Source organism: Lagenorhynchus albirostris, chromosome 16, assembly GCF_949774975.1.
Source record: "Lagenorhynchus albirostris chromosome 16, mLagAlb1.1, whole genome shotgun sequence".
NCBI lineage: Eukaryota > Metazoa > Chordata > Mammalia > Artiodactyla > Delphinidae > Lagenorhynchus > Lagenorhynchus albirostris.
Genome location: NC_083110.1, coordinates 21,845,414 through 21,864,291, shown reverse-complemented (window position 1 = coordinate 21,864,291; position 18,878 = coordinate 21,845,414). Strand labels below are relative to the sequence as shown.

At 48.9% G+C, this 18,878-nt stretch overlaps 1 protein-coding gene across 1 annotated transcript in view; it reads right to left on the bottom strand.

Moving 5' to 3' along the window:
* The window catches only part of HK1 (hexokinase 1), a 70,975-nt gene that overhangs the window by 10,107 nt on the left and 41,990 nt on the right, over window positions 1–18,878 (bottom strand). The window contains exons 8-14 of the mRNA XM_060125519.1: window positions 13,691–13,846; window positions 10,985–11,218; window positions 8,483–8,787; window positions 6,750–6,898; window positions 6,327–6,446; window positions 4,870–4,965; window positions 3,044–3,143 (exon numbers count right to left, since the gene is read on the bottom strand). Of these exons, the coding sequence (XP_059981502.1) occupies window positions 3,044–3,143; window positions 4,870–4,965; window positions 6,327–6,446; window positions 6,750–6,898; window positions 8,483–8,787; window positions 10,985–11,218; window positions 13,691–13,846 (1,160 nt within the window). The remainder of the gene's footprint in view (window positions 1–3,043; window positions 3,144–4,869; window positions 4,966–6,326; window positions 6,447–6,749; window positions 6,899–8,482; window positions 8,788–10,984; window positions 11,219–13,690; window positions 13,847–18,878) is intronic.

The window sequence follows — 18,878 nt, the reverse complement described above, 5'->3', positions numbered from 1 at the left end:
CAGTGAATGGACGGGAAATTTAAAAACCAGTCAACTAACCAAGGAGTCTCTCACACAGATACTTTAACATACACCTGAATCCCCTGAGGAGCTGTTAAGATGGATTTTCTGATTCAGGAGGTCTGGGGTGAGGCCTAAGACCTTGCATTTCTAACACACTCGCAGGTGGCCAGGGATTACACTTGCAGCCGCAAGGCCCTCGAGCACCGTGGACACACCCTGGGTGGGAGACAGAGGTCGATGGATTTTCAACATCCTTAAGGGACACAAGGACACCTCTACCAGCTAGACAAGTGGGCTCTGGCTGTTTTATGCCCTTTAAAGAAACTTAAGTAGAATTCACAGATGCTTCTGACTGTGTAACTGTAAGCAGATAGGGTAGGGGGTCTCCAGAGAAAGACAAACAGGCATGACTCTCTTGATATAAGAGGAGCCATTTTGGCCTAAGCCATTTTGTGGTCTAAGCCTGGCCACAATGCTTGCTCTTGAACAGGTCTCAGTAATAATGATTTGAAGGGAACGAAAGGACCAACTGTTACCAGGCATGAGAAGTAGCAATAGCAAAGATCATAAATCAGTTGTAAAGACTCCTAGCTGTTTCAGTGGTAAAGATTAGCCTGAAGCACTTTCTTGAGCTGTTTTGCAGAATTTAAACCCCCGCTGGGCACTCAACCACCAGATCAAGTGTAACCTAAGGGATGGTGATGTTGACCTTTCCTGACCCTCATGACTTAAATCAACTGAAGCCTGGACTCTGTCAACCTTTGCCCCAATTCTATACTGAATTCTCCTCCGCCCAAGCCCCTTCATGAATATGCACGTACCCTTAGCTTAAAACTTCCCCAATTTTTCTGTTTGAGGAGACGCTGCTTTGGGAAAGATCCCCAGTGTTCTCTTTACTTGCTGCAAGTAATAAATCCTTCCTTCTGATCTTTGGTTTGGTTGTGTCCTTTGGCTCGACACCCACCAAGAAGCCAACCCAGTTTTCGGGTAACATAACTGGATTATTTTTGTTTTCTCGACTCCCTTTCACCCAAAGTGTAAAACTGAGGGAAGAGGAGCCCCAGAAATGGAAGGGGTGCAAAGAAAGCCAAAACGTGTAAATTATACTTCTTGCTCATGGGCGTTCTGAGCAGAGATCAACTCATGACAGAGGGGAAGAGTGACTTTGAAGGCAGCGGGAGAACCCCCTACCCCCACCCCCCACCTCCGGACCCCCGGCATTTGCGGGCCTGACCTCTGGCCAGGAAGGTGAGGTCAGGCCCAAGCAGAGAAAGTGCTGTGTCACTCTAGCTTTGCATTTCACACCTAAGCCCATTCATAAGCAGAAGGAAGGGAGGGGCCGGGTGGAGAAAGAAAGCTTTGCAAAAGAAAGGAAGAAACAAAGAGCCCCAAAGCCAGGCCCCAAACGACATTTACCTGGGGCTGCTCCCTAGCTTTTTAAAATTTCCACAGGAGCCAAAACAAATGAAAAGGGCTTCCTGGCAGCAGGAAGGCAGCCTGCTGGGGCCTTCGCCCAATCTCCCAGGTCCACGCAGCAGGCTGCTTGCTGACTCTCTCCGCCCAGGGATGCTCTGCAGGTGTTAGCTAAGAAAACGGGCCTTTTCCCAGCATCCCTGACATTAGGAACAGCATCAGTTAGGCAAATGTTTTTCTTGTAGCCTAAAATCAAGATGCTTCTGGAATCTTGTGGTCTCAAGGCCCAGACCCCTACTGTGCTTGGATTATAAGGGAACAACCTGCAAAGCCAGATAATCCCTCTGCCTCTAACCGAGCAGGACCCTATGGGGCCTTCCCGGGACAGACCCCTCTCCCATATCCTCTACTTTAGCTCCTCTCTGAAGTACCTAGATAATAGTGTCTGAAGCACATTCCCTAAGTTGTTTTACTGATGCTAAAACCCCCACCAAATGGAAGATATTAGCTACTTGATGACCTTGAGAACATAGCCCCAGGCCTGCTGGAGCCTAAGGACTGATAATGTTAACCCCTGTGACACCGTCCTGTTACCTCACCATCAACCAATCAGAGAATTGTGCAGGAGCTGATCACAGACCCTGAGACGCCCCTCCCTCACCTGGCCTTTAAAAAGGCTGTGCTGGGGGCTTCCCTGGTGGCGCAGCGGTTGAGAATCTGCCTGCTAATGCAGGGGACACGGGTTTCGAGCCCTGGTCTGGGAGGATCCCGCATGCCCCGGAGCGACTAAGCCCGTGCGCCACAACTACTGAGCCTGCGCGTCCGGAGCCTGTGCCTCGTGACAAGAGAGGCCGAGATAGTGAGGCCCGCGCACCGTGATGAAGAGTGGCCCCCGCTCAACGCAACTAGAGGAAGCCCTCGCACAGAAACGAAGACCCAGCACAGCCAAAATAAAAATAAAGAAAAAGGCCGTGCTGAACTGTGTGGAGGAGTTCGGGCTTCCTGAGCGTTGGCTGTCCTGGACTCCCTTGTATGGCGCCTCACGATAAACGCTGCCCTTTCGGTCCTGTGCCTCTTTGTCTATCCCCGCTCCCCCCAGCAAAAAACCAAAAACATAACAAAACATAAAAAATGCTGCACTCTTCCTTCACCACAACCCAGTGTCAGTAGATTGGCTTTACTGTGCACAGGTGAGCAGACCCAGATTTTGGCTCAGTAATATGCCTCCCACTTCAGCAGCTGGGATCATCGGTGCTAAAGGCCAAATGGCGCCCAGACTGCCCTCGGGCCCTTCTCCACAGTCAGGAGAAGAGGAGGCTTGCTTTCTTCCCAGCCACAGGCCCCGGCCCGCAACACCTGCCCGGGTCCCACCTGGGGGCCGCACTCCTGGAGAGCTCCGTTCCTGCTGGCAATCTGCTTACAGTCAACTGGAAGCCTCGTGGGCTGGGTGTTGGGAGGGGAAACCCCTGCAGCCTCAGGCCATGATGAAACTCTGGAGATGGGTTAAGGGGACAGTGCTGACAGATATACTGTCTCACACAGAGGGCTGAACTGTTGGCTCAGGGCCCCACAGAACAGGAAAACCCAGCCTACCCTGCCCCAGAAAAAGACCTTCCAGGACACCCACCTACGATGAGTCCAACCTCGCAGGTGGGCTCCTCATAAGCACAGGTCATCATGGTGCCCACCGTGTCATTGACCACAGCCACCACGTCCAAGTCAAATTCCTTTGGAAAGAAAGAGACACAGGTTTAGCTTTAGGGGAGGGACAGCGCTGCCCGGCTTGAGTTCTGCAGGGTCACTCTGCTGCACTGCAGTCAGAAAGCTGCTGGTGCCTCATCTGAAATAGTTTCCTTACCAGCCTGTGAAAGGTAATGAAATGGTTCTTCACTAAACATCTACTATTAATGATGTATCTGAAGCTTGAGCTCTGAAGAAAGGAAGTATTCTACCCATTTCACAGATGGCCATGAGTCCTAGAGAGGCAGCCCAGTGGGCACTGCGGAATGGAGAAGAGACAAGGGACAATGGCCAAGTAACTCTTTCTCTTGGCAGGTTAAAGTATTATAGCCTTTCAGAGGGCAAAATGGAAGTACCAAATCTATGTCTCAGAATCTGTTCTTCGGAGACAAGCATACAGGTACACAAAGGCACACACAAGGGTATCTGCGTGACTTATGTGAGCCAGAAGGAGAAACAACCCAAATCTAGATCAAAAGGGGCATGTAAGGCCCGGTTCAGGCAAACTCTGGAATCCTGCACAGCCAAGAAAGTGAATGAGGCTGGCCTCTAGGTAGTGACACGAAAGACTCCTATTTCATAGTAAGTGAAAAAAGCCAGCTGTAATATAGTATACATGGTATGACTCCCATTTTTTAAATGTGTGTACGTTGGTATATGCATGGAAAGTACATTGGAAGAACACTGAGATTAAGAGTTGTGAAATGGGCAAAAAGAGGGCATCAGGTTTCTTTTCAAAGAAATATTAGCTGTCGTCTAGTACCCTCTTCCAGGAACAATCGATCCCTCTTCCAACCCATACATTTCAGCCTCCCTGACTGCTTGTGTATATTAATTCATCTGCTCTTCTGAACTGGAGACACTTGAACGGACCTTTTTTTTTTTTTTAACTTCTGATTCCCTCATTAATTAATGAGTTAAATAAAAACTTCGGAATTTTTCATTTTATATTTTGTCAGTCAATGTCCTCCAGCCAAAGACCACCAGAAACATACCCACAGTGGACAAAGCTGCATTTCCTGACTGGTTGGTTGCAACACAGGCAAACACATCCCATGGTACGTGCCAGAAAGTACTAGAAAGCACAGTTATAGGATCTGAGCCTGTGCTGGTGGTTTTAGGGAGGGTTCTAAGAAGTGGGGTTTTGCTCAGGACTGGATGCTGTCAGGAAGCAGGGCCATCTCTGAGCACGTGCCAAGTTCTGCCATGACGACGCAGCGCTTCCTGCTCATTTGATTCCATCGCGGTCGCAAGGGGGCTGTGATGACGGCTGTGCTCTGCGGCAGTGCCAGGCTGTGCCCCACGGCCAGGGGCTGCTTTTTTCCCTTTTTCAAGCTGGAGGAGAGCCATGATTTTACATTCCTTAAACTATCCTTTAATAACACAAAACTGTTCTGCTCTCTTTTATTGCCATCAGTTGGGGAAACCTTAATACCCTTGTCACAGGGTTCTGTATCGTATGAATTCTTTATATTTTTATTTTTGCGGTTACGCGGGCCTCTCACTGTTGTGGCCTCTCCCGTTGCGGAGAACAGGCTCCGGACGCGCAGGTTCAGCGGCCATGGCTCATGGGCCCAGCCGCTCCGCGGCATGTGGGATCCTCCCGGACCGGGGCACGACCCCGTGTCCCCTGCATCGGCAGGCGGACTCTCAACCACTGCGCCACCAGGGAAGCCCACGAAAGATTTTTAAAAACATCCTTTTAATAGTTACCTCTCTCCTTTTTACCGCATCCCTCAGTAAGGTCGCTACATCCTGCCCCACGCAATCAGTTGCCTTAAAACCTTTCGTCCAGGTGATCAAGATTCCCTGCAATAAGAAGGGCAGTGGGAGAGTCCTGTGTCATTAATCCTTCTAGGCAGAATACAAAATTCCACCCCCTCCTTCCAGAGTAAACACCTGCTAAGAATTTATAGTGAGACGATGCTGGAACATCTTAAGCATAAACCAATAAAGTACAAAGAGTCCTCCGCAGGCCTGCCCCCCTCACTGTCCTCACAGTGGTCTGGTTTGTAATCCCCACTTCACAGTTGGAGAAACTGAGGCATAGAAAGTTAATGGTGCTGCCCGTGGTATAACCAACTAGCTCCTCTGAAGAACAGTTTGCCAAAAACATAAGTGGAGAAATGCAAATTTTTAGTAACACTGTTACTCCCTAAAGTAAACTTTAGGTTTGATTGGAGTGTAGTGTATACACTTGCTGGGTGTGTCCTCACTATGATGACGGCATAAGTGAGCGGCTTGTAAAAATCACCAGACCTTTTCAAAACTGCAAAACCAAGTTTACACGGATCCACCTGTTGAGATCTAAAGGCGTTATTAAGAGGGAAAAAGACCCGAGTCAGCACCGTGTCTGGATTCACTGGCTTCTAGAGGCAGGTGGCCCTGCCCAGCTTGCCAAGTGCTGCCAGTCATGTGCCTCAGACCCTGGCCTAAGGTCCCGTGTGATGTGATGCCAACACCGGGGCCTGCTCCTTGGCCATACCTCTACCTGTGAAAACACAGAGGATGGGTCTCGCCTGCGTGATTCTGCACAACCGCTTCGTTCCACACAGAACGTCCCCCCGGGCCTGCCAACACCCCTAAGCGTGGTGCCGGTGTGGCTGGAGTAGGCTGAGATGCTCCACTAGACTGGCGGCTTCCTGAGGGCAGGAACTGTGTGGCCAGCTCGTGGTCCTCAGCAGGTGCTCAAGCCCTGACCTTGAGCCCTGGTTCATTCCATTTATTGAATAAACATTTATTAAGCATCTTCTCTGATAGCACACTGTGCTAGGGCCTGTGGGGAACACAGGTCCTCGGCTCAAGGAGCATATGACATCGCAGAAAAGAGAGACACCAAAGATCACTAAAAACTGTGTAAGAAGTGCTATAACCAGGCAACATGAGAGGAAACAGGGAACACTCACGAGGGTGAGATTCTTTTTGCCTGGAGGACCAGAAGGCTTCCCAGAAGAGGTGAATTCTTTAAATGATAAGATAAAAGAAGAGTAGAGTCTTAAGATGTGCTGGAGGGTGTGGCGTAAGGCCTGGGTCAACCCACTGTGACAGCTAAACTGTCCCAGAATCGAGGGAGGACACAGAGGCTGGAGGAGGCTTCAAGAGCTGACCCACACTGGCCAAGGGACAGTCAGCACTGCCTGGTGTCTGATGCCTGGAAAAAGGAGACTCACCGCGTCCAAGCTCGTCTGCTTGCAGGGAAACGAAAACGTGAAGCCCAGAGGCATTCTGGGGCCCTTGATGCCCATGTAGTCCAGGAAGTCAGAGATGCAGGAAACGATGTGGTCAAACAGCTTTAGGAGAAAAGAAGGGCTTACTCATGTACCCTCTAGTTTCACACCTTCAGTGCATACATACAAGTACACACACATACACACCCGCCCCCGATACAGGCAGAGCAAGTCCCCCCCCCAGTATCTTCCCAGCCCCTGAGCATCCTAAGCCCAGCATGGCTGAATGTACCTGATGCTTTCGGGCCACACAGACACAACTGCACAGCGGCATGTATCACATGCAGGTTCTGGGGCCCAACGATGCCACTGGCCAGGTCTGTGACGCACATATGCCACGGTGGTGTAAAAGCAAACCTGTCTCACCTCTTCCCCAGTGCCCTGCATGATTTCCGTGGGAATGGCGTAGATCTTGTTGTGCATTTCCACTGTTCTCTTTTTCCCACTACGAATTTTCACCAGCAAGACGCGGAAATTCGTTCCTCCAAGATCCAGGGCCAGGAAGTCACCGTGCTCTGTTGTGGTCAAGAACATAAAGAAGGTCAAGAAGAGTTAGTATTGCCTCCTGGCAGCCAGTAGCCCCAAGACGTCAGACTTTCAAGGGAGGAGGCCGCATATTAAATATAGGGGAGAAGCTGTTAAGTCTTCCCTCAGCACACAGCCCAGAGAGGGTGGGCACCAACTCATGACCACCGCAGCCTCTGAGCCACACTAGAAGGACAAAAGGCCCCATGGATGAAGCATCTGTCACAGTAAACAAATAGATGTTACCAGGCTACTAAAAAGCTTGGCAACAATGACCTGATCTTAGGGAACCTCATATAAAAATTAATAATATATGTCAATGTGTAGAGTGTTGGCAAAAATGGCCACAATCATTCCTCCCTGTATGCAGGCTTCTTTGCAAAGTGACTTTGCAGTTCTTCCCGTCAAAAGAGGGAATCTGGGCTTCCCTGGTGGCGCAGTCGTTGAGAGTCCGCCTGCCGATGCAGGGGACGCGGGTTCGTGCCCCGGTCCGGGAAGATCCCACATGCCGCGGAGCGGCTGGGCCCGTGGGCCACGGCCGCTGAGGCTGCGCGTCCGGAGCCTGTTCTCCGCAATGGGAGAGGCCACAACAGTGAGAGGCCCGCGTACAACAACAACAACAACAAAAAAAGATGGAATCTATTTCCACCTCCCCTTGGATCTGGCCTGGCCTTATAACTTGCTTTGGCCAACAGAGTGTGGCAGAAGCGGAGCTGAGCCAGCCCCAGCCTAGGCCTCCAAGAGGCTTTGAGGTCTCCCTCTCCCTCGTGGACCCTGCTGTTACCATGTGAACAAGCCCGGCGGCCCGCTGGAGGATGAGACACGTGTCCAGGCACTCCTACATCCCAGCTGACAGACAGATGCTGGACATGTAAGGGAGAGCCTCCCAGGGGCTGCAGATGCATGAATGAAAGTTCAGCCAAGCCTGGCCCAGATGAGCAACGATAAGTTGCTGACCCAGGGTCCCCTGAGCCACAATAAGTGGTTGCTGTTTAAAGCCACTAAGTTTCACGGTGGTTTATAATGCAAGAGTAAGTAGCTTACACAGAGGACATACTCATATCACAAACAGTCATCAGCATCCCCCCAGTGCTCAGCTCCAACAGGACCAGCAAGGTCAGCAGTACGGGGTTGGACGCTGAGCTCCAACCTACCCGGGTGTAACAATCCCCAGGCCTCTGTGTGCCTCTCCACCAGGACCTAGGAAGCGGCAGTGAGTGTTTATCCTTCTTCTACTTTCCTGTGTTTATCAGAGGCCCTATAGCAAGCTCAGTGCTTCGGGATCTGCCCAGCTCTGTTCTCTTAAGAACACTTTCTAATTCTGAACAGGGCTGTGGTTTTAGAGACAGCGCCTGCCTGGGAGGCTGGACCAGGGGAAATAGACTGCCTTGAGTTACACACGGTGGTAAAAATGGAAGAGAGAGGTTTGAGTGAGTTTGTAGCTCTTGCCAAAATCATGCCACCCCAGTGCAGAGCATCCACTGGAGAAGCCAACCACCCTGCAGCTCCACCGTGACTCAGCCACTGGTATGAGAAGCGGGAGGGGCGTGTCAGCCCCCAACAGAGGTCCTCACCTGTCCCGTCGGGAGTGCTCCGGACAAAGGAGGGCAGCATCTTGACGACGGCCTTGTCATGCGTCTGCTTGCCCAGCCCCAGTTCCATCTCGGCCCGCATCCTCCTTTTCACCTCCAGCAGCGTATCCTTGGTGAGACTGAAGTGGGCCAGGGTCTCCTCTATCTGCCGGTGCTGCTCAGCCAGGCGGTAGGCCACCGCGGTCACCATGGCAGCCCCCTTGCCGCTGCCACTCTCCGAGAGGAGGAAACGCACATCGCAGTCGGGCACCAAGCGCCTCAGGGTCTTGTGGAAACGCCGGGAATACCTGGGGTGTGGAGGCCACAATAGCCGACTGAGCCGGACTGTAGGGACCTCCAGGACCCCTTTCTTTCTTCTTGTACACCTTAATTCCATTTTCTACACTTGCTTTCCGCATTACTCCAGTCACACAACACACCCACTGTAGAAAAGTTACCAAATGCAGACAGGTAAAAAGGGGAAACTGAAATCACCCACAGTGACACATAAAAAGAGAGGGCTCTCATTGTTACATGAATATCGAGGGACTTCCCTGGTGGTCCAGTGGTTAGGACTCTGCACTTCCACTGCAGGGGACCACAGGTTTGATCCGTGGTGAGGGAACTAAGATCCCACACGCCATGAGGCCAAAACAAACAAAAAAAAGAATATCAAATACAGAAAATTCAGGGTCCAAAAAAATGTTGTCTACCATGACAAGGAGATAATACAGCACAGTGGTCAACAAAGAACCCAAAAGAGCCCAGTGTTTAAAAGTCAGACCAGGAGATAGGGTGAGTGTCCCCACTTCCGTACCAGGGGACCTTGTTCCGTTACTTAACCTTGGAGTCAATGTGGATGACAGCATCTGGCTGACAGTGATGTGGTGGGAACTCAGTGAGTTCATCACATCTTCGATGAATAACTGGCGCTGAGCAAGGGCTCAATCAAGCAAGAATCTCTCTTGTTTTCCATTTTCGCTTGGCCCTTTCCCTCAGCCCCCAAGACTAGGGATATTTTTTAGTGGTTAGAAGAGGACTTTAGGACAGGACTCAGTGAGACACAGAACTTTCTCCAGGTCTGAGGTCTGTTGTAAGTATGGAAGGCTGCCTGCCATGGGAAACTGGGAAACCGGAACCTCAAAATGTTAACAGCGGTCAACTCCAGGGGATGGGGTTAACAATGACTTCTATTCTCTTTGTAATTTTCTGAACTATCTGAAGTTTCTATACCAAAAATATTTTATTCCTGAAATAATCAGTATTTAATCAAAGTTATTTTTTAAAATGTGATGTTGCAGATGACAGAGTTCTAGAGATGACTGGTGTAATGGTCAAGGGATCGATCCAAGAAGAAGATATAACAAGTGTAAATATTTATGCACCCAACACAGGAGCACCTCAATACATAAGGCAAATAGTAGAGATGACTGGTGGTGATGCCTGCACAACAGTGTGAAGGTACTTAAATTTACTGAACTGTACACTCAAAAAATGGCTAAGATGATAAATTTTATATTATGCGTATTTTACCGCAAGTAGAAAATTATTTTAATGTGATGTAAATCCCTAAGCTGTCTTGTCCAAAAATTAGCCAAGAAATTAAAAAAAAAAAAAAAAAAGATGGCTAATTGCATTATCAAGAATTTGACAAAAACTCTAAGAATATAAAGAAATAAAATTATGAACCTGGCAGATAATAGCAGCTAACGAGCTCAAACCCTATCCCCTCAGCAACACTGAACTATTTCAGTTTAAGTCAATCCTTATTTAACTGTTACTAGAACTGGGTACGAAGGCACAGTACCTGCAAGGCCACTTCACAGGCACATTATATATACAATGGGAGAAATACCTGAGATCCTGTACAAAAAAATCACGTCGCAGGCAGTTCTTGTTAAAATTCGGAACATGAAGACTTAGAATTCACCTTTAGCCTTTTTAATAGATTCAGGCCATGTCCTTAGTGGCCACTGAAGGCTTTTGACGCTAAGGCGTCCAATAGACAAGAAGGCAGCATCAATGGGGACCACTTAACAACTTAATCCCTCTCTGTCTCTCAGATGCAAAGCATCAACAAGTTACCCATTTTTAAAAAGTACTATCTGAGGGTTTGAGGGGCTTTAGAAACTCATCGGAGCTTCTAAAATAGGAATGTGGGCACTACACCTATGACCCGAGCTACAGTGAGGATGAAGGTCCCTGATGAAATGCAGACAAGCAAGAGAATTCAAGATACAGACATATTCCACCCAGTGCTCCTGGCAGCTATAGAAATCTCTACCAAGACTTATGAAATGAGGAGAGATGACAGTGCAGTGCAGAAGCAACACCAGGGCTAAGGGCTGGATACTTCCCCAGGTGGGCAACTCTGACCTTTCTGCCCAGAACTACGTATTATCTTGTCTGCCAGAAACCTTCACTGGGTGCAAAAGTCTGCCCTCTGGAGAAAGTCCTTAGCCCAGGCGGGTATTGAGTGCCAATTATAGCAAAGGGCAGACTCACTGTGGGTGCGTCTTGTAAAGAGACCCGTCGACACCAACCGTGGTCCGCAGCCTGGGTGTGCTCTTGTTATCTCGAAGACGATTCAGGATGGCGCCCAGCGTCGCAGCCACTAGGTTGGCAGAGCGGAACGAGACAATGGTGCACACGTGCTGGACCGAAATACAGTCGTCATCAGACGGCTCCACTCCCAGGCGGGTCAGGATTTCTCTGGCGTTGTGGAGGCCTTCCTTATTCCTGTGAGGTCAGAGGCCAATACTTGTGAGTTAAGGACCACAGCAGGCAGTGCAAAGCACTGAGGTTTGAAGGTCCTGGAGAGGTGAACTCACCGTTCACCATGTGTGTACGACATGGGATGAAGGCAGTCAAATGCCTGAGAAGAGCCTGAGAAAGGGTCTCCTCCATAAGAAGTCAGGAGGCAGCGAGAGGAAAAACTGTACTAGGCTGGGTTATGACATGTCAGACAAACGGAGAGAAGTGAACAAGCCAGACCACCTGGGCCCTGAACAGGTGGAGAAATAGATGCTTCCACCCCAGGGCTCAGTGCCCAGGAGGCCTGGGGGAAATCTCCTGCTCTTTGGGTCTGTGAGTTGCCCCTGCATTCTTACACATTCTTCCTTGATGTCTTCCGGTCAAATTTTAATTCGCTGCATACATACATTCTTTGTATATCTTTTGCTGGATTCACTCCAGTGTATAGTTTTATTACTATTGTAGATGTGGTCTTTAAAAAAGAAAAGAAGATATATATATTCTTTATACACACACACACACACACATATTTTAAATATACCATATTAAGGTAAAATGTTAACAGTGGGGAAAACTGGGTGAGGGATATGTACTATCTTTGTAATTTTTCTGTAAGTCTAAAAATATTCTAAAATAAAAGATTTTAAAATATATACATATTTTAATTACTGTCAATATATAGAAATATAATTAATTTTTGTATCTTATCTCCAGATATCTTCCTAACCTCTCCTGTTATTCTAATCACTTGTCTAGATATTTCTGGTGTTCCATACAAACAAATACGATCTGCAAATAACGACAGTTTTACTTCCTCTGTTTTTGATTCTTATGCCTTTAATTTCTTTTCTTTCCTAAAAAAAATTTGGCTAAGGCTCCAGGACAATGCTGAATAGAAACGGGTGATACTGTCTTGCTCCTGATTTTAAAGAGAATGCTTCCAACATCTGCACTGGTAAGATGTTTTTTTTTGAGATAAACTTTACTACAATATAGATGCCTTCTTGAGCTAGTTCAAGTGGGTTTTGTTTCTTGGTAACCTAAAAGCCAACACCAGAAACAGGCCCAGAGGAAGGCAGGCATTTCCTGACTTTGTCAATGATTCTGAAGACAAACCATGAGCCTCTTTCTCCCTCCCCTCCCAACAGTTGACCAGGTGACTTGAGAAGAGAGATGACTGGAAACTCAGTAGTGTGCCTCCCTATTGACTGTAGCTCTGTACCAACTGCTCCTAAAGGAGAGATCCTAGGACAAATGCCAGGACTCGGATGGGAAATAAGAGTAAGTTCAGATAAACCCCTCTCCACTTACATTATAGCCAGAGCTATGATGCCACTGGCTCTGAATTTCTAGGACCACAGCAGGGGCAGTGGGATGACCGCCTCGTGTGGAAATGAAAGGGCATTTCTGGCACCAAGCTAGCCCTATCCTTAAACAGGTGGCCATGGGCTTCCCTGGTGGTGCAGCGGTTGAGAATCCGCCTGCCGATGCAGGGGACACGGGTTCATGCCCCGGTCCGGGAAGATCCCACATGCCGCGGAGCGGCTGGGCCCGTGAGCCATGGCCGCTGAGCCTGTGCGTCCAGAGCCTGTGCTCCGCAACGGGAGAGGCCACAACAGTGAGAGGCCCGCGTACCACAAAAAAAAAAAAAAAAACAGGTGGCCTTACACGGCTACGTGGAGTCTCCTGAACCAGGAATAGAACCTGGTGGCGCACGGAACTGGCCACAGGTCAGGAGCCCTTCAGATGTGGAGCCGCCTGCCTACACCAAACTGCCTGGCATCAAGTTCACCCAAGACCTGCAAATAACAGTCGAGACAGAGAAGTCTGGGTTTCTTATGTTGAGGCCAAAAGGTAGCAGCCAGGGGGCTGGCTGGACTATCCTTCTACGTCTATCTGTCCTATCTCATCTGTTAACCAATGTTTCTCAAACTTGTGCCAGGGAACACCTGTGGCGGTGAACAAGTGAGACAATGTGGGGGCCGAGACAGAGTGGGGAGGGAGGAGGCAGAGGGTGTTTCAGGCACAAGGGAAATTTGGGAAATGACCAGTTAACCAAGGTGAACTGGGTTTTCTTTAATATGCTAATGAATACTGTACTTCTCTAAGTATTTTCCAATCCTATTGGTCACAGAACCCTTTCTTCAGGGAACACCTAATGATCTTGAGGTCACTATGTTTCCCTGGAACATTGTCTGGAGAAGGTCCTGATATCCCAAGGGGGAATTAACCGAACCTGGGCTCAGTCAGCTCCTGTTCACCAACAGGATTCTAATCAGGTAGGGGGGTGTGTGTGTGGAGCAGCCCAGGATGGGTGAGCTAAGAGAGAGGGGAGACTGGCCCAGAAAGCCCTGACACTCTTGAGAAGCCCAGCAAACCAGGACTTAAGTGGTAACAAGGGGCCTGTCGTTCTTCTCTGCCCCACACCCCCAGAAAGCCTTGAGGGGAGGCACCTACTTTTCAATGGCTGACACGTCACTGGTGTTAAACTTCCCTCTGGTGAGCAGCTCCGGGGTGATCCGCCCTTCAAATAAAAGGCCCTCCTTGGCCATCTTGACCAGGATCAATCGGACCAGCTCGCCCATGTACATGCCACTGACCATCTTCTCAAACCTGCAGGAGAAAAGTGCCCAGGCACTTGTCAGTCATTCTTACGTACCCACCAGTGGGGCAGTTCTTAAAGGGTGAGAGAGACACAAAAGGAGAGGAAGGCACGGCCCAACCCCTCACAAGCTCACATTCTCACTAGCAGGCAAGACCACGCACTTGTGTGATCAAACAGCAAGCACACAGCGGGGGAACAGGGGTCATCCAGACCCCACCCCCACCCCCAGGGTAGGAAACAGGAGGAGAGCACCAAGGGGCAGGGGCCAGCAGGGAAGGCTGCCTGGAGGCGGGGAAACATAAGGATTTAGATTGGGGTTGACGAGAAGGCCCCCAGACAGAAATGAGCAGAATATGATCATCTCTTACAAAACTTTATGCCTTACTTTTTATTTTATTTTATATATATATATATATATATATATATATATATATATATTTTATGGCCATTCCACACGGCTTTCAGGATCTCAGTTCCCCAGCCAGGGATCGAACACGGGCCCCAGCAGTGTAAGCACAGAGTCCTAACCACTGGACCACCAGGGAATTCCCAATGCTGTACTTTTTAAAGGGCTTTCATTTTCATCACCCTATCAGGGAGCTCTCCAATCCCTGTGGGAAGGTGGCCAGGAAGTATTCTCTCCATTTCCCAGCTCAGAAAGGGAAAATGTCTTCCCCAAGGGAAGATGACAGGGCTGAAATCCAGCCTTTCCCCATGGGACCTCTGTCGCTGGTCACCTCCCTGGCATCCATGATCTTCTCCAGCCAAGAGGACCAGGAATGTGCTTTGGGGAACTCACTCCTTCCCCAGTGATGGGCCCCTCCACTCCAGGAGAGGGCTCCAAGTAGCTTAAAACCAGTCAGCTCATCCTACTGCTCCGGCCACATTCAGCCACAGGCCAGTCCCAGTGGATCCGCTCTCCCGCCTCCCTTGGGAGGTGTGGTGGGAGGTGTGGGCTCTGTGGCTGCAACAGCATTTTGAGCCCAACACCGCAGGGGAGAGGCCGCCAGGGACTGGGGCTCGATGACATATCTGAGCCAGATCCAGGTCCCGAATCCTGGCTGACCAAGGGCAAGGAGGAAGCCCTGAGCAGGACAGATAGGAGGCAGGTCCGCATCCGGGCAGCCAGCCTCTCCTCAGGGGGAGCCCAGCTGGCACACCCGGAGCTGGCCGTGACGCAGCAAAACGATCTGTGCCATTCAGAGCCAGGCCCAGGAGCCAGGGATGCTGCTGTGACCTGAGCACACGGTCCTCCCTAGCCCCGAAACAAGGGGCAGAGAAACACTAGTTCTCATTGTTCTGCTCTGGACAGGACCAGACAGGACCTCCCCAGCCACAGCTGTGTTGAGGATCCCTGGCAGGAGAGCACCCTTCTGAGTCCTAGCTGCCCTGCCCAGTTGCTGCCCCAAACACCTGTGGGAACAGCCTGTGTGCAGCCTAATCTGGAGACTCAGAGCAGAAAGGAGCCAGACTCCTGGGCTTAACCCAGCCCTGACACTTACTGTGTTACTTACCTCTCTGGGCCTCAGTTTCTTTACCTGTTTAATGGGCCTAGTGGCAGGGCCTACCCTTAAGGTTGTTGTATGGAGGATAGGGATTGAAATAGGTAAAGTGCTACGGTGCCTGATGAGTGAGTGCTGTGACCCTGGCTCTGTGTTTCATACTTAACTAAGCACCTTATATGGATTAACTTGTTTCATCCTCATTACAACCCTATGAGATAGACATTATCATTATCCCCATTCCACAGATAAGAAAGCTGAGGCACAGTAGGATGAATTGGGAGATTGGGATTGACACATATACATTAATAAGTATAAAACAGATAACTAATAAGAACCTGCTGTATAAAAAGATAAATTAAATACAATTCAAAAAAAAGTATTCATAACATGTTTACAGAAAATTTTAAAAAATAGAAAACTGAGGGGCTTCCCTGGTGGCGCAGTGGTTGAGAGTCCGCCTGCCGATGCAGGGGACACGGGTTCGTGCCCCGGTCCGGGAAGATCCCACATGCCGCAGAGCGGCTAGGCCTGTAAGCCATGGCCGCTGAGCCTGCGCGTCCAGAGCCTGTGCTCCGCAATGGGAGAGGCCACAACAGCGAGAGGCCCGCGTACCGCAAAAAAAAAAGAAAACTGAGGCATAGAGAGGCCCATCGTCACAGGGCTGATAAGTGGCAAATCCACATTTTTAATCCAGTTAAATCCAGCCCCAGATTCTATGCTCTAATCACTGTGCTGTTCTGCCTATCTCATAGACAGTATCATTAAATGTTACCTGTATTACTATTGCGCTAGCAGCCACTAGCCCCACCCCTAACCCAGTCTGTGCTTGTCCACCTCCAGCTCACTTCCTCTAGGTAGTCTGCCCCCCTGTTGGGCAAGTATGACAATAGGAAGGTTCTTCCCCCTTCAGATGAACAAAAATCAGCCTCCTTGCCTGACACCCCTCTACCCACTGCTTTTTGCTCTGCCATCTGGAGACACTCAGAATGATCTACTCCCCTTTCTACACGATGGTCTCAGACACATAGATACTACCATCCCCCTTTCCAGATAAAGGAAGCCCGAGGCCAGGAGCCTGTCCTTTCTCAGTCCCCAGAGTCCCTGTCAGAGCAGCAGAATGAGGAAACAGCACTTCTCATGAGCCTCCAGTGAAACCAAGCAAGTCGTGATCTGCTTCTCAGCAGTCAGGTGCCTACAACCCCAGGCCGGTGGGCAGCACCACGGTGTTGCAACCTCACTGCCTGCTGGTGGGCACAGGCCTGGGGGAGACTGGGAAGGTGGGGGGGGACCACATTCAGACAGGAGAGCAAGGACTTGCACGCCGATCAGGAGTTCCCTTGGCAGCCAGGGTCTGCCCCGACAGGCAGCGCAGGGACAGAGAAGGAGGGTGAGGTCTGTGGCCACCTAATGAGGATTAGAGCTGCTGAGAGATTCCATGCAGCAGGCAGAGCCACAGTAAGTAAGCAGGTGTTTGGGGATGACTTGAAAAGAAGTGGAGTTACTCCACCAACATTCAGGCCAAAGAATTTTCCAGACCAAACCTTCCTGCTGTTATGATCACTGCTACTGCTGTTTTGTGGGGTGGTGTCTCCTTTGTTTCGAAAGATGTGAGAAGGAATCACAGGGAAATGGGATTCAGAATTCCAGACAAAACAGAGAAAAAGAGCCAGAGGCCCAAGAAGACAGGAAGAGGAGACAGGGAATTTAAAACGAAAGAAGGTAGGGCTGACATCTACCGTAGGAGACAGGTATGGGACCAAAACAACAAAGGCCCAGGATGGAGGGCGACAGGGAGGAAGGCCACGTCTGATCCTTTTTAGAGAGAGACCTTCTAGCTTGGGGGCTAGGGTGGGGTTCCTGAATACTCAGGGCCGTTCCCCCGTGGTCCTGAAGCAGCAATCACCAATGAAGGTAGGAGCCACTGTGCCACTACCCCTCCTGTCAGCCATGGATGGTCAGTACTCAGTAAATGCAAACTTCAGTCAAAACAGATGAGGGGGTGCATAGTGGGCTAGAGCCCACCTGGGCACAGAGCCTTTACAAAGAGCTAACACACCTATGTTTTCAACCCCGGTTAAAAACTGGAATCACTTTTAAGCTCCTAAAGACAGGCCTCAGCCCAGGCCAAATGAATCAGAATTGGGAGGGAAGGTCAGTAGGGTGGGAGGATGCCTGGGCAACAGTATGCTTTTTAAAGGGCTCTATGTAATTCTTCTTTATTATTTTATTTTATTTTTATTTTTTTGGCCACACCACGTGGCTTGTGGGATCTTAGTTCCACGACCAGGGATTGAACCTGGGGCCCCAGCAGTGAAAGCACAGAATCCTAACCATGGAACCACCAGGAAATTCCCCTTTTTAAAAAAAATTATTATTTTTTAATGTAATTCTAATGAAAAACATTCCTCTAGGGGACTTCCCTAGCGGTCCAGTGGTTAGGACTCCATGCTTCCACTGCAGGGGGGCATAGGTTCAATCCCTGGTCGGGGAACTAAGATCCTGCATGCCATGTGGCATGGCGAAAAAAGAAAGAAAAGAAAAACATTTCTCTAAAAGGTTAATAGAATGAAAACGCATTGTATGTGTGTTTTGGTTTTCGTTCCTTTCAGTCTATTTTGTCACTTCCACATCCACAGTGCCTAGAGCAGAACCTTGAGGATAGTATGCCCTTGGTAAATATTTTTTAAATTAATGTCAAAGGCAGAGAAACAGATGTTGATATAGATTATTTGTTTGGGGGTTACCTTCCTATTTGAGCAGTGGTGCCATTGATCAAGATGGCTCAGGATAAACTATTTATGTAACAATAACTTGGTAATAGTTTGTCAGTGCTTACCAGATACCAGGTATTGCTAAGTGCTTTACATTCCTTATATGATTTGATCCCCAAACATCCATATGATATAATTGTATTATTTCTATTCATTTTAAAGATAAATGAACTGAGGCTTAAAGGGGCTAATTAATACATCAGATGCCAAAACTGAATGTATGATAGAAACAGAATCTGAACTTAGAGACTTACATAGACTTAATTACATAGACCAGGACCTAAGATATACTTGGGTTACAAAATAAATAAAGAAAATTATCATAAGAAGTAGAAAGCCTAAATACATAAAGAAGCATGTACTATACGTTTTTAAAATGTTAAAAAATTAAAATAAAAAAATCTATTCCTGAAAAAAAAAAAGAAAGAAAACCATTCCTCTAGACCATCCTTGATGATTTTTGTTCATAAATGATGAGATGCCTCTTAGACATTCTGGAAGCTCACTATGAAAAACATGTACTTTCCAACAGGACAGAAAACCCCAAACTTAACCCAGATTAAACCTCAACAAAGAGCCTTGGGCCAGCTTTGCCCTATCCCCGTAGCCTAGTGCCTTAATTTCCCCATCAGTCAAATGAAGCAAACACCTTTCCCTTGGAAAACAAAAGGGCTTTGGAGAACTTGGCATTGCACAGAAGACATAGGGAAGACCCCCAAAATCAGGCAGAAATCTAAGAGACCAGGTAAATTTACTTTGGCAAA